At 46.3% G+C, this 16,177-nt stretch overlaps 1 protein-coding gene across 1 annotated transcript in view; it reads right to left on the bottom strand.

Annotated features, from left to right (window-relative positions):
* The window catches only part of TNPO3 (transportin 3), a 76,498-nt gene that overhangs the window by 24,829 nt on the left and 35,492 nt on the right, over window positions 1–16,177 (bottom strand). Inside the window, exons 5-8 of the mRNA XM_050929948.1 lie at window positions 10,923–11,066; window positions 6,664–6,839; window positions 2,236–2,374; window positions 208–354 (exon numbers count right to left, since the gene is read on the bottom strand). Coding sequence (XP_050785905.1) covers window positions 208–354; window positions 2,236–2,374; window positions 6,664–6,839; window positions 10,923–11,066 — 606 coding nt within the window. The remainder of the gene's footprint in view (window positions 1–207; window positions 355–2,235; window positions 2,375–6,663; window positions 6,840–10,922; window positions 11,067–16,177) is intronic.

Here is a 16,177-nt window from a genome sequence, read left to right as displayed (position 1 = left end):
ATTAGGCCCTCTAAGTATATGGCAGTTTTCGTTACCACCCAACGTCCTCATCTCCATCCCTAACTGCAGAGCCATTAGTTACCCGCCTGGCTCCTAAGTGACAATCAGCGCGTGGGGAAGGTGAACTGCATTTCACAAGCCACCCCATGCCCACTGCAGCCTACTGGAACAGGGGAGGGAACAGAAGAGAGCTGAACGCAGCCTTACATGGTCTGGGTCAAGCTGACAGTGTCTGGCCAGAGCATGCAGAAGCCTTTGGATGTAGGCTTTGAAGATGCTGTGGATGACTGCATCGTCCGTTTTGTACAGATGCTCCCCCAGTCTGTACCAGAAGTTAAAGGAAATTTCTACCACCTGTTGGGAGAGGAAAACCAGCCATTTGTTATTCACACAGACAGGATTTCACCCTCATCCTCCTAGTGTGGAAAGTCAGTCAGAAGGCTGCCTAGACTGCAGCAGAGAAGCACTGTTTCAGCTCCACGCTGACTCAACGGTTACACCTGCAGCCTCAGCAAAGCCATGAGCGGCTCCTTCAGCTTCACAAACCTGCGTTTTTTGCTTGTTGTTTAAGCGGTTGACTTAAAAATCAAACAAGTTAGTGCGGGGACAGGGTTTGGATGAGTGACCCTGCAGATAACAGTGAAGATGTCCCCACACTGCGTGTACTCGGGCCTAGGGAGCCATCCCCAAGGAAAAGGGTAATTCAGCCTCCTGGCTTCAGACCTCTGCAGATACTGCTAGTGGGTCCTGCAGCACCGCACAGAGCTCACTAGGAGCTCAGCTGAAGTCATCAGCTCATTTCATGTAGGTCAAACATCTGTCAGACAGTAACTTCCATCCCCTCCTCGCTCAGGCATGACTCACACTGGCATGACTCACACCAATAACCATGGAAAGATAACGTGACTCACATCCCAAGGCCTGGTCCACACAAAAGCTGCATCTAGTGACAGCGCTGCACCTGAGCGTGGACACAGTTGTATTAGCAGACGCATGCTTTATATCAGTATAACTGTGTCCATACTAGGGGTGGCGTCAGTATAATTATCAGCCCAAAAAAGGCACCCTCTAACTGACAGTTATCCTGGTACCCAACGTGTGCGCAGATACGGCCGAAGGGACTTCGGTGTGTTTGAAAACCCGCACCTCTAGAGGTTAATGGCACACCACCCTACTTAAAACCCAGTCAGCCCAGGTTCAACTTTTCCCATGAAGTGACTAATTTTAAAGGCTTGACTCCTCCCATCAGTAAAGTTCTACATGCCAAACACAGTGAAGTGTGTATAGGTGTTCTGAAACCAGGGCTCGCTGGTGACCAAGTATTAGTGTGACATGTAACAAGCACCAATCTATAAATCAGTACCTCTGGATGGGAGCACATTTACTGAACACAGATCTCAATAGAAGAGACACAGCAAACACAACTAGGGATCGGTCAGCAAGATTTTAGTTAAACTGTCCCAGGGGATATCCCAAGAGTGGGAGATCTGGGGAAATGAAGGGGAAAGCCCACATTTTACGTGTGATATTTTGCTATTCTGAGCTTCAGGTGGTGTGCAAACGTGTGCTGGGGGGAAGTGAGGGGAGATGAGATCGCTCATCTGATTTGAGTGGAATTGCAAGAAATTACCGCTACCTCAGAAGCCTCAGAGAAAATTTAGCTATGTGGAACACTGAAAAAAACCCAACCCATGACTGTTACAAGGAGCCAGCCTTATGGGTGAGCAACTGCTCAGGGTGCCGTGGTCAAGTGGCAAGGAGTGAGGCGGGCCTGGGGTGTGAGGCCACAGAAGGGAGCTTGGAGCAATGGGTCAGGGGGCAGGCAGCAGAGCTGGGGGCAAAGGAAGTGGGGAGCCCAGGGAGGCAGCAGGGGAGGCAGAGGGAGCACCAAAATACAAGTTCACCCAGGAATCCATTTTCCTTAAGGCTGACCCTGACTGACTGTTGCACAGAGGAGATGCAGGAAGCAAGATACAGCTTCTAGCACATGACAGATTTAAAATGCTTTCAAGCAAATTGATGAGGGACTTTCCCGTACCTCTTCCATCAGGAGAGGCTGCCTTGGGGCTGTCTATCCCAGTCACGGACGAGTTAAACAATACCTTTTGCACCACAAATTGGGAGCAAGGCTTTCAAGGCCACTATGGAATGGGACCTGAAACCTGCCAGGCTATAAAGAAAAGCTTTCTGCAGATTTGACTGATGAAGAAGAGCGAGGAACCCACTGAGTCATACCTCATACTGTGGATGGCCTGCACAGATCAGCAACAACTCCAGCGTGCGCAGGTCCCCCAGCCCATGGCCTGGCGTACAAACAATTTTATCCAGAAATGTCTCGCAGAGTTCAGTGAAGACGCGGCAGTAATTGAGAACCCTGTTGAAGGAAGTGAAGCAGGTTCATGTTTCACATGCAAATACCCAGTGATATCAGAGATACAGGGAGAAAGTATCTCCTCCTTATGTACAGCATTAACCTCCTGAAGCGAACATGAACTAAGCCAGGGTTCTCAAACTGGGGGTCGGGATCCCTCAGGGGGTCGCGAGGTTATTACATGGGGGGTCGCAAACTGTCAGCCTCCACCCCAAACCCCGCTTCACTTCCAGCATTTATAATGGTGTTAAATATATTAAAATGTTGTTTTTAATTTATACAGGGGGTTGCACTCAGAGGCTTGCTATGTGAAAGGGGTCACCAGTACAAGTGTGAGAACAACTGAACGAAGCAGTCATCTCAGAGGCGGGAGTACACTGAATCCTTCCATTTCAGCAGACTTTTTATCCAGAGACGTTTCTAATTCACCCCCTAAATTCAGGTAAATGGGGTTACAATGTGCTGAGGAGTATGCTATTTGTGGGAGTTATGTGCTTAACAAATCTGAAGTAAGAACAGCCATCCTGGGTCAAGACCAACGGTTCATCGAGCCCAGTATCCTGTCTTCCAACAGTGGCCAGGGCCAGATGCTTCAGAGGGAATGAACAGAACAGGGCAATCTCGAGTGATCCACCCCGTTATCCAGTTCCAGCTTCAGGCAGGCAGAGGTTTAGGGATACCCAGACTATGGGGTTGCATTGTTGACCATCTTGACTAATAACCACTGATGGACTTATCCTCCAGGAACTTAACTAATTCTTTTTTGAATCCAGTTATGCTTCTAGACTTCGCAACACCCCACAGTAACAAGTTCCACAGGTTGACTGTGCGTTGTGTGAAAAAATACATCCTTATGTTTGCTTTAAATCTACTGCCTATTAATTTAATCAGGTAATCCCCGGGTCTTGTGTTATGGGAAGGGGCAAAATGACAATTCTTTGTTCACTTTCTCCACACCGGTCATGCCTTTACAGACTTCTATCACATTCCCACCTTAGTCATCTCTTTTTTAAGTTGAACAATCTCAGTCTTTTTAATCTCTCCTCATATAGCAGCTGTTCCAGACCCCTAATTATTTGTGTTGACCTTCTCTGTACCTTTTCCAATTCTAATACATCTTTTTTGAGATGGGGCGACCAGAACTGCACACAGTATTCAAGGTGTGGGCGCACCGTGGATTTATACAGAGGCAACATGGTATTTTCTGTGTTATTATTTATCCCTTTCCTCATGGCTCCTAATACTGTTAGCTTTTTTTGGACTGTCGCTGCACATTGAGCAGATTTTTTCAGAACTATCCACAATGATTCCAGTACCCCTTTCTTGAGTGGTAACCTCATGTAGACCCCATCATTTCGTATGCATGGCGGGATTACATTTTCCAATGTGAATTACTTTATACTTATCAACACTGAATTTTATCTACTATTTTGTTACCCAGTCACCCAGTTCACTGAGATCCCTTTGCAAACTTTGCCACTTCACTGTTCACTCCCTTTTCCAGATTGTTTATGAATTTGTGAAATAGCAGTACAGACCCCCTGGGGGACCCCACTATTTACCTCTCTCCATTGTGAAAACGGACCATTTATTCCTAACCTTTGTTTCCTATCTTTGAACCAGTTACTGATCCAGGAGAGGACCTTCTCTTATCCCATGACTGCTTACTTTGCTGAAGAGCCTTTGGCATGTGAAACATCAAAGGCTTTCTGACAGTCTAAGTACATTATATCCACTGGATCCCCTTGTCCACATGCTTGTTGAAGCCCTCAAAAAATACTAGACCGGTGAGGCACAACTTCCCTTTACCAAAAGCCGTGTTGACTCTTCCCCAACATATTGTATTCATCTAGTTGTCTGATAATGTATTTCTTTATTGTAGTTTCAACCAATTTGCCCTGTTCTATAGTTAGGCTTACCGGCCTGTAATTGCCAGGATCACCTCTGGAGCTTTTTTATTAAAAAAAATAAAAATAAAAATAAAAAAATCAGGGTTACATTAGCTGTCCTCCAATCATTTGGTACAGAGTCTGATTTAAGTGATAAGTTACATATCACAGTTAGTAGTTCTGCAATTTCACATTTGAATTCCTTCAGAACCTTGGGTGATGCCATCTGGTCCTGGTGACTTATTACTGTTTAATTTATCAATTTATTCCAAAAACACCTCAATCTAGAGCAGTTCCTCAGATCTGTCACCTAAAAAGGATGGCTCAGGTGTGGGAATTTCCCTCACACCCACTGCAGAAAAGACTAATGCAAAGAATTCATTTAGCTTAGCTGCAACGGCCTTGTGTTCCAGGAGCGCTCCTTGAGCACCTTGATCAGCCAGTGGTCCCACTGCGTTTGGCAGGCTTCCCACTTCTGATGTACTTAAAAAACCCGGCTGCTGTTAGTTTCTGCGTCTTTAGCTAGTTGCTCTGCAAATTCTTTTTTGGCCTCTCTTATTACACTTGTCTTGCCAGAGTTTATGCTCCTTTCCATTTCCTTAGTAGGATGTGGCTTGATTTAGTTAGGGATCAAGGTGGACTAGATACCACCTGAAGTCCCTTCCAACCCTGATGTTCTATGATTCCAATTTTTAAAGCTGCCATTTTGCTTCTAACTGCCACTTTTACTCTGCTGGTTAGCCATGGTGGCATTTTTTGTTCCTCTTATCGGGGGTGGGGGAGAATGCATTTTGTTTGAGCCGCTATAATGGTGTTTTTAAGTAGTTTCCCTGCAGCTTGCAGGTATTTCACTTGTGACTGCTCCTTTTAATTTCCATTTAGTTAGCCTACTCATTTTTGTGTAGTTAACCCTTTTTGCGGTCAAATGGTATTGTGGTGGGTTTCTTTAGTATTTTCCCCTCTACACGAATGTTAAATTTAATTACACTATGGTTGCTATTACCAAGTGGTCCAGCTATATTCACCTCTTAGACCAGATCCTGTGCTCCACTTAGGACTAAATCAAGCATTGCCTCTCCCTTTATAGATTCCAGGATATTCTGATGAAAGTGAAGATTACTGCCTGGTCTAAATAAGATTCCTCCAAGTGAAACTTTAATACGTACCCAGGACAACTATGAGACTGTGGGTTCAGGAGAAAGTTTATGACATCCATCTCCATAGCTGCAAACAGACCCCAAGAAGCCAACCAAAATCGACCTCAAATGCATTTGGCACAAGAACAGGACATACAGTACCAGAATGGAGGGACTGTGCGACATCATATGATACACAAGTGCGAGAAACAGCTTCATCAGCCTTGAATTTTACAGCAGCATGTTACAGACAGCGAGGCAATTTGTGTTAGAAGACAGGTTTGCTGTCCTTAAAATATCTTTAGAAAACAATTTGAGAGGCTTAGCTGAACAGCAAAAACCTGTCCTCAAACTAACCAGTTTTGCTATTCTGTTTGAAGGACGAAGATCAAAACCAAGACCACACTCTGCAGAATGTAAAGTCTCCCTGTTGGTCCTCTGGAACTGAGAGATGGCAGACAGCATGGTCTAGTGGGCAGAGCACAGGACTGGGAGATTAACTCCTGAGTTCTAATGCCAGTTCTAGGAGTGATTTGGGGCGTGATCCATGGAAAGCCTCTACCCTCTTCGCCTCCATTTTCCCCTCTGATAGTGCTGACTTCAGAGGGAGGTAGCAAGGAACACTGGCTATGGAGCAGGGGGGGAGGAGAGGGGGCACTGCCACAAGAGATCTGCCAACTCACTTCCCTTCTCTTGGCTTCGTTTCTCTTTTCACCTTTTATTCTCTCTTGTCTATCTGCACTGTAACCCCTCTGACTGTGCTAGGCACTGTACAAGCTGAGCGAGGTCTTGATCTTGGCTGGAGCAGCTAGATGCTAACATAATAAAACCAACAAGAGGGGCTCCTTAACATTGGTACAGAACTCCGGAGACGGAAGGCATGACAAGTGCCAGGCCGTAGCGTTTCCAAGGCCGTTTTTCCCCTCTCCAGAAGGCTCAGACATTCCACTCTCTCTCATCACTCAACGAGAGCTGCACAGTGGCACGTCTCCTGCTGCCCTTTGATAAGAGCAAAGAAGAGCTGGGAAGGCACCAACATGCTTGCAATGCTCCCTCCTGCCTGCCCAAGCTCAGGTTGCTCGCCCTCCTGCAATTCTAGGCTGGCGCACTGCCGGTAAAGGGAAGCGTCATTAACTCAGCTGTCTCTGTTCCGTCAGCCATCATTTGCATACGACACTCCAGAGCGCTGCACAAACACAGCCGAGCTCAAGAATAGCTCTCAACAGACACGTTGACAGTTAATTATCGGCAAGGCTCATTTGCTTACTTGTCTAAATCCTCCCGGGCCACAGCCATGTGATAGGCGGCCTCCAGCGTCAAGACTCCCTGGAAGAGCTGCAGTGCGAGGGGCAGGTTGGTCTCCACGTTTTCAATGGCGTAGAGAGCTGAGCACACGCAGTCAGAGGCTGCCTCGTGCAGGTTTGAAGACGTCTTGTCTTGTCGCTGTGGGACAGGAGGGGAGGAAAGGAGCCAGGTGACTAAGGAGCGATAAACGAGGCTGCACCTAACGAAGCTTTTGTTTGGTCCCAAATACCAAGACACGTTTCTTAGTACACAGCTCTCCCCATACCACCTCCTTCACCAGCCCTGCACAGCCTGCTGCTGTACCCAGGGGGCAAAGGACCTTCGCCCCACTGGCTTCTCTACATGGCACATAAAGGGGTGGAACAGAATGACTGAAATCTCAGATCTGAGATATCTCAGCACCACAGAAAAATTGCACTACCCCTTTCTCCTGGGGTGGTGAAGTGGGAGGAAACACCCCTCTGCAGTGCAAATAAAATACTGGTTTTATTATCCTGGTGGCTTAGCATGGGCCCTGCCTGGTAAACATTCATGGCCATTGTGCAAGGCTCATTTCACAGAAGCTTTAATAGCTCCCATAGGGCTTGGGGCAATTAGGAAAGGAGACAGGGCAGGCGTACAAAGAAGGAGAGAGGAGACAGCGAAGAGGAGAGGAAACAAAGGAATAGCAGTAATCTGGTGCACACCTATAGATGCCCTTTCACAAGAGGATCCTCACCATTAAATAATTTGCAAACATTAAATAATTCAGCAGCACAATCTCTTGTGAACAAAGAAGGGGAGGGAGGAACTAACTGCAAAAACTAGCATGAATGTAACACGCAGGCTGAAAAGCTGAGCACTCAGAAGTGAGAAAACCCCAGAGGATAACAGTTTCTACTGCAACATTAACTCAGACTTGTTTCATGCATTAAGTGCTGTGTCTATTCCTCTTTCCATTGTTATATGGGAAGCTTAATTTGCATTTTTGTTTGCTTAGACGGTATCGTGCAACAAATGCAAAGCAAGTTACCCATTTAATAATGACATAACAAGAAAACATTAGACAATACCTCTTCCATGCAACAGGTCTGAGCGAACAATGCCAGAGAAACCTGTATCATTTGCGAATTTCTGACTTGGGTGTGCTTAGCTCAGCTCTTCAACCTTCATGTTGCATTAATGAAAGTTTTTTGCATTTAATACTGGAGCTCTTTGGGGTTTCCATAGATACGCAGAAAGACTTTCCTGAGTTAGCTGTCCTAAGTTAAAGGGGTCAGAAAAAGGAAGGATAAAGACGCTCTACTGTGCAGGAACAAAATATTGACTTAAATGTTCAGAACTTGGAAAATCTACAGCCAATTTTGTTTCTTTGATGAGGATTACAAACTAAGCCAAGCTTTATGCTTCTAGCCTGGAAAGTTAACAACGTTTGACTATTTTAAATCCCGTGCAGCTGGAGAGAACTTTATTCTAACACTTGCATAATGCAAACAAGTGTTAAAGGCACCTTGCTTAAAGCCTTATGAAACAATTCACCTTTAAGCATGGTAAATTTCAGCCTGGAAGAACTGTGTATGATGGATGCAGTGTTGTAGCCGTGTCAATACCAGGATATTAAAGGTGCCAGGTGGGGGCGGTAATCTCTTTTATTGGACCAACTTCTGTTGGTGAGAGAGAGACAAACTTTCAAGCCACCGATTCTTCAGGTCTGGGAAAGGTACTCTGAGCGTCAATGTGGAACAGATTGTTTAGCATAGGTAGTTAGCTCATATTCTAAGGGACCAGCATAACTACGTATGTTATCCACCTTGCCTTTAGCTGAGACACTGGAAGTAACTTTCCCAGACCTGAACAAGAGCTGTGTGTGGCTCGAAATCTTCTCTCTCTCTCACCAGCTGAAGTTGATCCAACAAGAGATATTATCTCGCCAACCTCGTATATGATGGAGAAAGTTATGAGCACCTAAAAAGGGAAATAAATACAAAACCTTGAATTCAGCCTTAACTGAAGTGGTCAGTAACAGCAACTGCTAGCAATGTTCATTTCGTAGATGGGGAAACAGACAGAAGTTGAAATCAAACTTACTTCAGGTCACAAAGAACATCAGTGACATAAGCTGGAATGGAATCCAGGAGCCCTGGCTCCCAGCCTCATGCTCTAACAACTGGACCAGGGGTCCCCAAACTGTGAGGTGCACCCCCCTAGAGGGGCACGGAGGAACATTTGGGACGAGGGAAGGGGTGTGCAGCAGCAGCGAGGTCCAGGCCAGCCCTCACAGGGGGCAGGGCAGGGAGTGCCACCCACCCCAGCTCTGCTCCACCCCCAGCTAGGGTGACCAGATGTCCCAATTTTATAGGGACAGTCCTGATTTTGGGGGCTTTTTCTTATATAGGCACCTATTACGCCCCACCCCTTCCCGATTTTTCACATTTGCTGTCTGGTCACCCTGCTCGCAGCCCAACTCTGCCTCTAGCCCCAGCTCCACTGTCAGCCCAAGCTCCTGTGCTGAGCCAACCGTACAGTAATGGAGGGGGAAGCACAGACAGATTCCATTACTGGTAAGAGGGGTGGGGCATGACAGGAAAAGTTGAAGCACCAGTGAATTAGACAAAGTAGCTTCTGAACAGAAGTTGAGAAAACTGATGATGAATGGGCCAGACCGTGCGAATAGGAAAACAGATCTACTAGAATTTCGTGACCTTCTTTTCAGAAGTATTGTCTGCCAGAACGTAGAACCACTGGATTGGCCAAGATTACAGGACCATGCGTGAGCAACAAGGCTTCTGCAATCCAATGCCACCCCACTCCCACGGCAGTCCTGTCCTGGACCAAGGTACTATAACTGGACACAAGACAGTGAGCCATTTCGTGACCCATCTGGGGCTAGAACTGCTGAATCCCAAGCTACACAGAGGAAGGATTTGTCGCAGTAGGGCTTTCGACAGGAATGCAGCCAAAGGCAATAACGGAGTCCAGGGGGTGAGAAGGTGTCTTACCATCTGCTTTAATTGAAAATGCTCATGCCACTCAGATCAAGGTCTTTCAAATGCAGCATGAAAAGAAAATCCTAGTTCTTTTCACTATCTGAATAGCTAGAGATTGAGACGGATGATGACTCTGAAGAAGGTGCAAGTTTCTCTCTCTATGGTATGCAGCAAAACTGGAGAACAGATCTTACACCTGCATCCTAAGTCTGCTGTGTTTTTGGCCCAGGGCCTTCACCTACCAATTCCCCAATAATCCCTTTGCAGCTCAGAAAACCAGGATTTTGTTTGAGCTGCTCTTTCCTCTACCTATTTCACTCTAGAGAAATGGAGTGAGATTTCCTCCCCAACTCCATGAACCACAGCCCTTTGCTCAGTTCTCTTACTCGGCAAAGGCTAAAAACGACATCTTCAACCCTCCCCTTCAACATGCTGCGCTTGGGGCTAACTTCACCCAGGTCTGCTCTCAAAGAACCTTCGCCATTTGCCTTCATAGAATGGAATAGGATCAGATTGGAAATTCACAGAGAACATAAGCATCTCCCCCTCCTCCACTTCCCTGTCCAGTCCCGAGTTCAGGATTCAGCATTCTGGGCAAGAACGTTTCCCCATGTTCTCGGTGCATCTCAGGTCAGCAATAGCAGCAGCTGGTTCCAGAGAATTGGAATCCTGAACTCGGGACCTGACACGAGGGCAGAGGAAGCACTTAAAGTGTTTTTTTCTTTAGCTGAGGAAATTCGATGTTACCAGGTGTTAGTCATCTGAGACCTACCCGATTTTCCAAGTGCCACTAGAAGGCAGTGAGCAAGGGAAGATGGGGAGTTCTTGGCCACTGGGAGGCTTGTCCAGAACTGGACTCTTGCTGTTAAGAGATTCTTGTGCTCCTGTTGACACCCACTTCTCCAAGTTTCCAGTTCTTGAGAGCCTTCAGGCTGGAAATCTAGGGGGCACTAAGCAGTGCTATTTGGGGCACAGGGGAAGAGCCAGTGCGCAGCGAGCAGCACAGTGGGCTAAGAGATGGATCAGGCCTCATACTCAAGACAGAGGAAAGGGCCCAGGACGGGGAGTAAACTTCTCTTTAGTCCCGCATGCAGGCCACCAATGAGCCGTCATCCTAGTGCGCCAACGTTTACAACAAATTTGCACAGGGATTCCAAGTGATTTCAAAGTTTTGCTGTTCCTCTCCTAGTAAAAAGCAATCAGCGTTCTTCCTGGGCAGACAGGAGCTCATTCAGTGGACTGGGCAAATACTCACCAGCACCTCGAAGAGGAGGGACAGTAACTTGCTGTTGGCCATGAAGTTACTATCCAGAACTCCCAGGTTGAACCAGCTCCCCAGGCAGCGGAAAATTTTCATGAGCATCTTCTCATCGTTGCCTGCTTTCTCCACACAGGTCATCTAGGGGAGGAAGGGCAGGGATGGAGAATTGGTTAGAGACCCCAAGTTACCAGTTCGTTTCCACAAACACGAAACTGACGCCCTCCTGCGTACAACATGTTCCTGGAAGCCGTGAACAGAGAGGATCAGCGTTTCAAGGTACGCAGCATCCATGACGTAATCGTTGAGGGACGAACTGTATTTAAAAACCACAACTCCCACCCCCCATCACTGTCAACATGAAGAGACTCGTCTATATCACTAAATGACACCCTCACACCTAAAATCAGCCTCTCGTGAAAAGCACACGGCAAGGAACATGAGCCACGCACCATACCCAGAACGGACAAGTGAAGCAAACACGAGATAGGAGATGACTTGAGACACACCCCGCAACCTTGCTTAAATAGACAAGCCCCCACCGTAATCTAGGGACTGAGCCAAGCAAGTCAATTGACTTCAACTGCAGTGACAGCGCATAGTGAGAAAAGCAGCCTGGAATATGTTCACTCATTCACGGCACATCAATTTCCTGCAGGGTCCTGTCTCAAAGACAGATGAAGCCTAGCCCCTATATTTGCTTCATATTTGCCAAATCTCAAGTTAAGATTTCCTTACACTCACTGCTGCAAAATACACTCGCATCGCTAGCTTCTTGGTAAGGGCTTTGAAAGGCAGAAGGCATCGTTTGGGCCCGCCTGAGGACACTCGTTACACTATCAAGCGGTAAGAAACCGGGGAGTTATTTGTGGCTGTGGCTGGGAGCCCTAGAGGAGGGGGAGCCTTCTGTTGTTCATCAGCAAGCCCACTGACAAGGTTTGCCAGGACCCATCCAAAGGGGGCCCTTGCTGTGCTAAGATAGAAAAACAGCCTCATGTTTTGCCCCGTTAGGGCTTGAGTGGCCCTGGACCATCCTATCTCCAGGGAGAATGGAGCCTACAAGTTTTACAGCGTACCTTAACTTTCCATACCAAACGTTTCAAGAGGGTCATGCTTACTGTTCACTTGATAGTCTAGTTGTTCTGTGCATTATTATAGCCTCTAGAGGACTCTGATTAGACAGAGGTTTTATTAGACAGTAGGGGGTCTACTTAGATCGTGGAGAAATCACACAATTTTCATGGGTTGGTCACGGCATACATAGAAAACTTTGCAGATGTGTTACATATCCCTGAAGAAAATGGTGCGACTTCTCCTACAGTATTTCTCAAACTAGGGGCTCAGATCCAAAAGGGGATCACAAGCCTATTAGGGGGCCGCAGTATTGCTACCCTTGCTTCTGTGCTGATGCTGGGCGTCGCACTGCCTGAAGCTGGGCGGCGGCTGCCTGGGCACCTAGCTCTGAAGGCAGAGTGGCAGCTGCTGGCCAGGCACCCGGCTGTGAAGGCAGAGAAGGGATGGCATAGTATTGTCAGCCTTATTTCTGTGCTGCAGCAGCACTGACTTACGAGCCGGGCACTAGGGCAGCACCCGCCGCTCTCCGCTCTGCCGTCAGAGCTGGGCAGTCGGAGACCAGATTTCATGGTCCATAATGCAATTTTCACAGCTGTGAAGAATTTGGTAGACCCCTAAATATATGTAACTTAAAAAAAAAATCTGAGCTAAATCCTGTGAGTTCTAGTTAAATCCTAGACAGACACCCGAGTTCTTTTTGCTCTTCAGGCAGCTTATTAATATGCCCACTCTAGACTTTGCAAAGGAAACTTGGGTTGTCTGAACACAGACTAACATATGCAGAGCACGCCAGGCAAAGCAAACACATGGGTGCAGTCTGCCTGGCAAAGCAAACAAATGACAGGCTGTCCCAAGAAATCACTGGCCACGATCTTCTCTCAGCAGACATATCTGCAGATGGACCATCAGCAGATATCACCAGAGAATTGCCACTACGCTGCCAAAAGCCACTTTTCCTTTCAGACTCTGGGAGGGTCATCATGGTGGAACATGCTCAGAGATTCTACCAGTGGGTCCAGCTGGCCTGGTCATGATCCACTATCAGCTTTTGACTAACCCAGGCTTTCCACATCATCTCTACTAATAAGCAATCAGAGAGACATGAGCTTGCTCATCTAACCAATTAACCAGTCAGACAGCTGGCTTCTCTCTCTTCACAGAGAAAGTGCTCGGGGTGGTTAGAGTGAAAAAGAAGCACAACGTCTTAGGGGTAACATCTCCGCAGACCCATAAAGATAGAACCTAGGCTTTAAACTAGGTTGGAACTTAAACCAGCTAATTCTAGTACAGGCTCCAGGGCGAGGTTCTGCGGCCTGCAAGGTGCAGAAGGTCAGACTAGCTGATCATGATGGTCCCTTCTGACCTTAAAGTCTAGGAGACTTTCAGAATCTGGATTAAAGCAACTGGCAAAATTAGGAACATGTTCTCCAGGGCCATCCTTATACATGCAGGTGCACTGTATGGTGTGGGGGGTTTGTTTGGTTTTTTTGGAGGCAGGGGAAGAGTAGAGAGGAAGAGCAGAGACACAATCAATCTGCCTCTGAAGCATTAGATATTGGACATGGGATACCTAACTGATTGGAACAGTGTGGCCTGATCCCATGTTCCTAACCTCCCCTGTTCTGGTTCTCAGCTATACGTTTGTATGCAGGCAGCCTTTTTGAACTTTTAAACTAAGCGTTAAGCTCCCAGTTAAATTTTAAGAGAAAAGAATTAAACTTCAAAAGCAATTTGAACACATGAAAATGAGGAATTCTGGACAGCAAGGTAATAAACTGGAGTTGAGTGCAGTGCCAGGTCATACCACAGAACCAGGTTAACGCCAATTATTATTTATACGCCTGGTGCATATTTTATGGCAAAATAATGCAATATCATCATGCTGGTTTCAATTATTTTGGTAATTGATTTAAACTACAACACAATGGATGGAGAATGGATGTGGGGAGAATTGGAGAAAAACCCCAACCCTCCCCCGCCCCTGCAGTAATGTTAACTAGGTTTGACTTTTTATTTCTAGTTATTAGACAACAAATATATGCAGCCATATGCTCAGTGTTACATCATAGGCAACTGAAGAGCAAGTGAGGGCTGAGGAATCAAGCTCACAATTTATATTGGCTACTGACCATCTCCAAATAGGTCAGTAGCAAATAGTTCATGGAGCACATTTTGATAGGAAATTTTTTCAGTCCAAAAATTTAGTTCAGTTCTAATCACTAAAGCACCACGAGCATTTCTAAGGCCATACTGTCTTCTATACCACTCTGACAATGTAAAGGAGCCTTAAAAATTTTACATCTGTTTTATACTCCTGGGAGAATTCACAAAGACAATGGGAACAATTCACTAAGCAGTCAGGCTGCTACATTCTGCTCTGCTTTAGGGGATAGAGCCTGCCCCACGCCTACCTCCTCAGAAATACCCCAGTGCCCTGTCCTTCCATGCCCAGCATGCTGCAATAGCAAGTGAGAGGGACAGAGTCTCTCTCTCTCACATGCATGACTGCCAAGCCCTGCAGTGATTTATGTCTCTACTGGCTACTCCAGGAGCCCAAATCGACCTGCCTGTGCTGCCAGGGTGGGGCGCGTGATCACTCTTGCAGCTTCTCTTTGCTTCCCCATCAGAAAGTACGCTTATTACGTTTGCAGACGATACCCAACTGGGAGGGATTGCAACTGCTCTGGAAGACAGGGTCAAAATTCAAAATGATCTGGACAAATTGGAGAAATGGTCTGAGGTAAACAGGATGAAGTTCAATAAAGATAAATGCAAAGTGCTCCACCTAGGAAGGAACAATCAGTTTCACACATACAGAATGGGAAGAGACTGTCTAGGAAGGAGTATGGCAGAAAGAGATCTAGGGGTCATAGTGGACCACAAGCTAAATATGAGTCAACAGTGTGATACTGTTGCAAAAAAAGCAAACGTGATTCTGGGATGCACTAACAGGTGTGTTGTAAACAAGACACGAGAAGTCATTCTTCTGCTCTACTCTCCGCTGGTTAGGCCTCAGCTGGAATATTGTGTCCAGTTCTGGGCACCGCATTTCAAGAAAGATGTGGAGAAACTGGAGAGGGTCCAGAGAAGAGTAACAAGAAAGATTAAAGGTCTTGAGAACATGACCTATGAAGGAAGGCTGAAAGAATTGGGTTTATTTAGTTTGGAAAAGAGAAGACTGAGAGGGGACATGATAGAAGTTTTCAGGTATCTAAAAGGGTGTCATCAGGAGGAGGGAGAAAACTTGTTCACCTTAGCCTCCAATGATAGAACAAGAAGCAATGGGCTTAAACTGCAGCAAGGGAGATTTAGGTTGGACATAAGGAAAAAGTTCCTAACTGTCAGGGTAGTTAAACGCTGGAATAAATTGCCTAGGGAGGTTGTGGAATCTCCATCTCTGGAGATATTTAAGAGTAGGTTAGATAAATGTCTATCAGGGATGGTCTAGACAGTATTTGGTCCTGCCATGAGGGCAGGGGACTGGACTCGATGACCTTTCGAGGTCCCTTCCAGTCCTAGAGTCTATGAATCTATTAGTCATTTTTCTGCAGGGAAACAAAGGAATCTGAGGGGGACATGAATTCTGCACACGTGCAGTGATGTAGAATTTCCCCAGGAGTAATTATTTAGCATCTTCACTGATTATCTGGAAAAAGGAAGCAACCAGTATGTTAACCAAACAGATGAAACTAAACAGTTGTGGATGAAGAGTGTGGGGGAGAAGTTACAAGCAGCATCAAGGACACAAATAGAAGGACCTAGACTGAAGAAATATGAGCTGAAACTAAAGTGAGATTTAACACAGGAGAGATCTGGAAAGCAGGCGAGTCAAGACAAACAAGATGATATTGGACAATGAATTGAAGGTGCTTGTTACAGGATAGTCCAAAAACAAAACAAACAAACCGGGCAACATGCTTCATTTGATTTGGAGGTGCTTTTGGGCAGAAGTATCCCATCACATTGCAGGAAGCCTCTTTATGGCTTGAGAGCACAACCAGAATACTATGCCCAATTCTGAGCAATCTGGTATCAGAAAGATACAAACAAGCTGAAGGGGATCCAGGGAACAAAAGGAATTAGAAATGGGCAAGAGTGTTGATTCACAAAGTAAGGTTAAATAAGGCACAGCTAAACAATGGCTAGAAGGGAACATAATAACTGTCTGCAAATGACAA

Source organism: Gopherus flavomarginatus, chromosome 1 (genome assembly GCF_025201925.1).
Source record: "Gopherus flavomarginatus isolate rGopFla2 chromosome 1, rGopFla2.mat.asm, whole genome shotgun sequence".
NCBI classification, from domain to species: domain Eukaryota; kingdom Metazoa; phylum Chordata; order Testudines; family Testudinidae; genus Gopherus; species Gopherus flavomarginatus.
The sequence above is the reverse complement of the archived record's forward strand: the minus strand, read 5'-3'. Positions and strand labels throughout refer to the sequence as shown.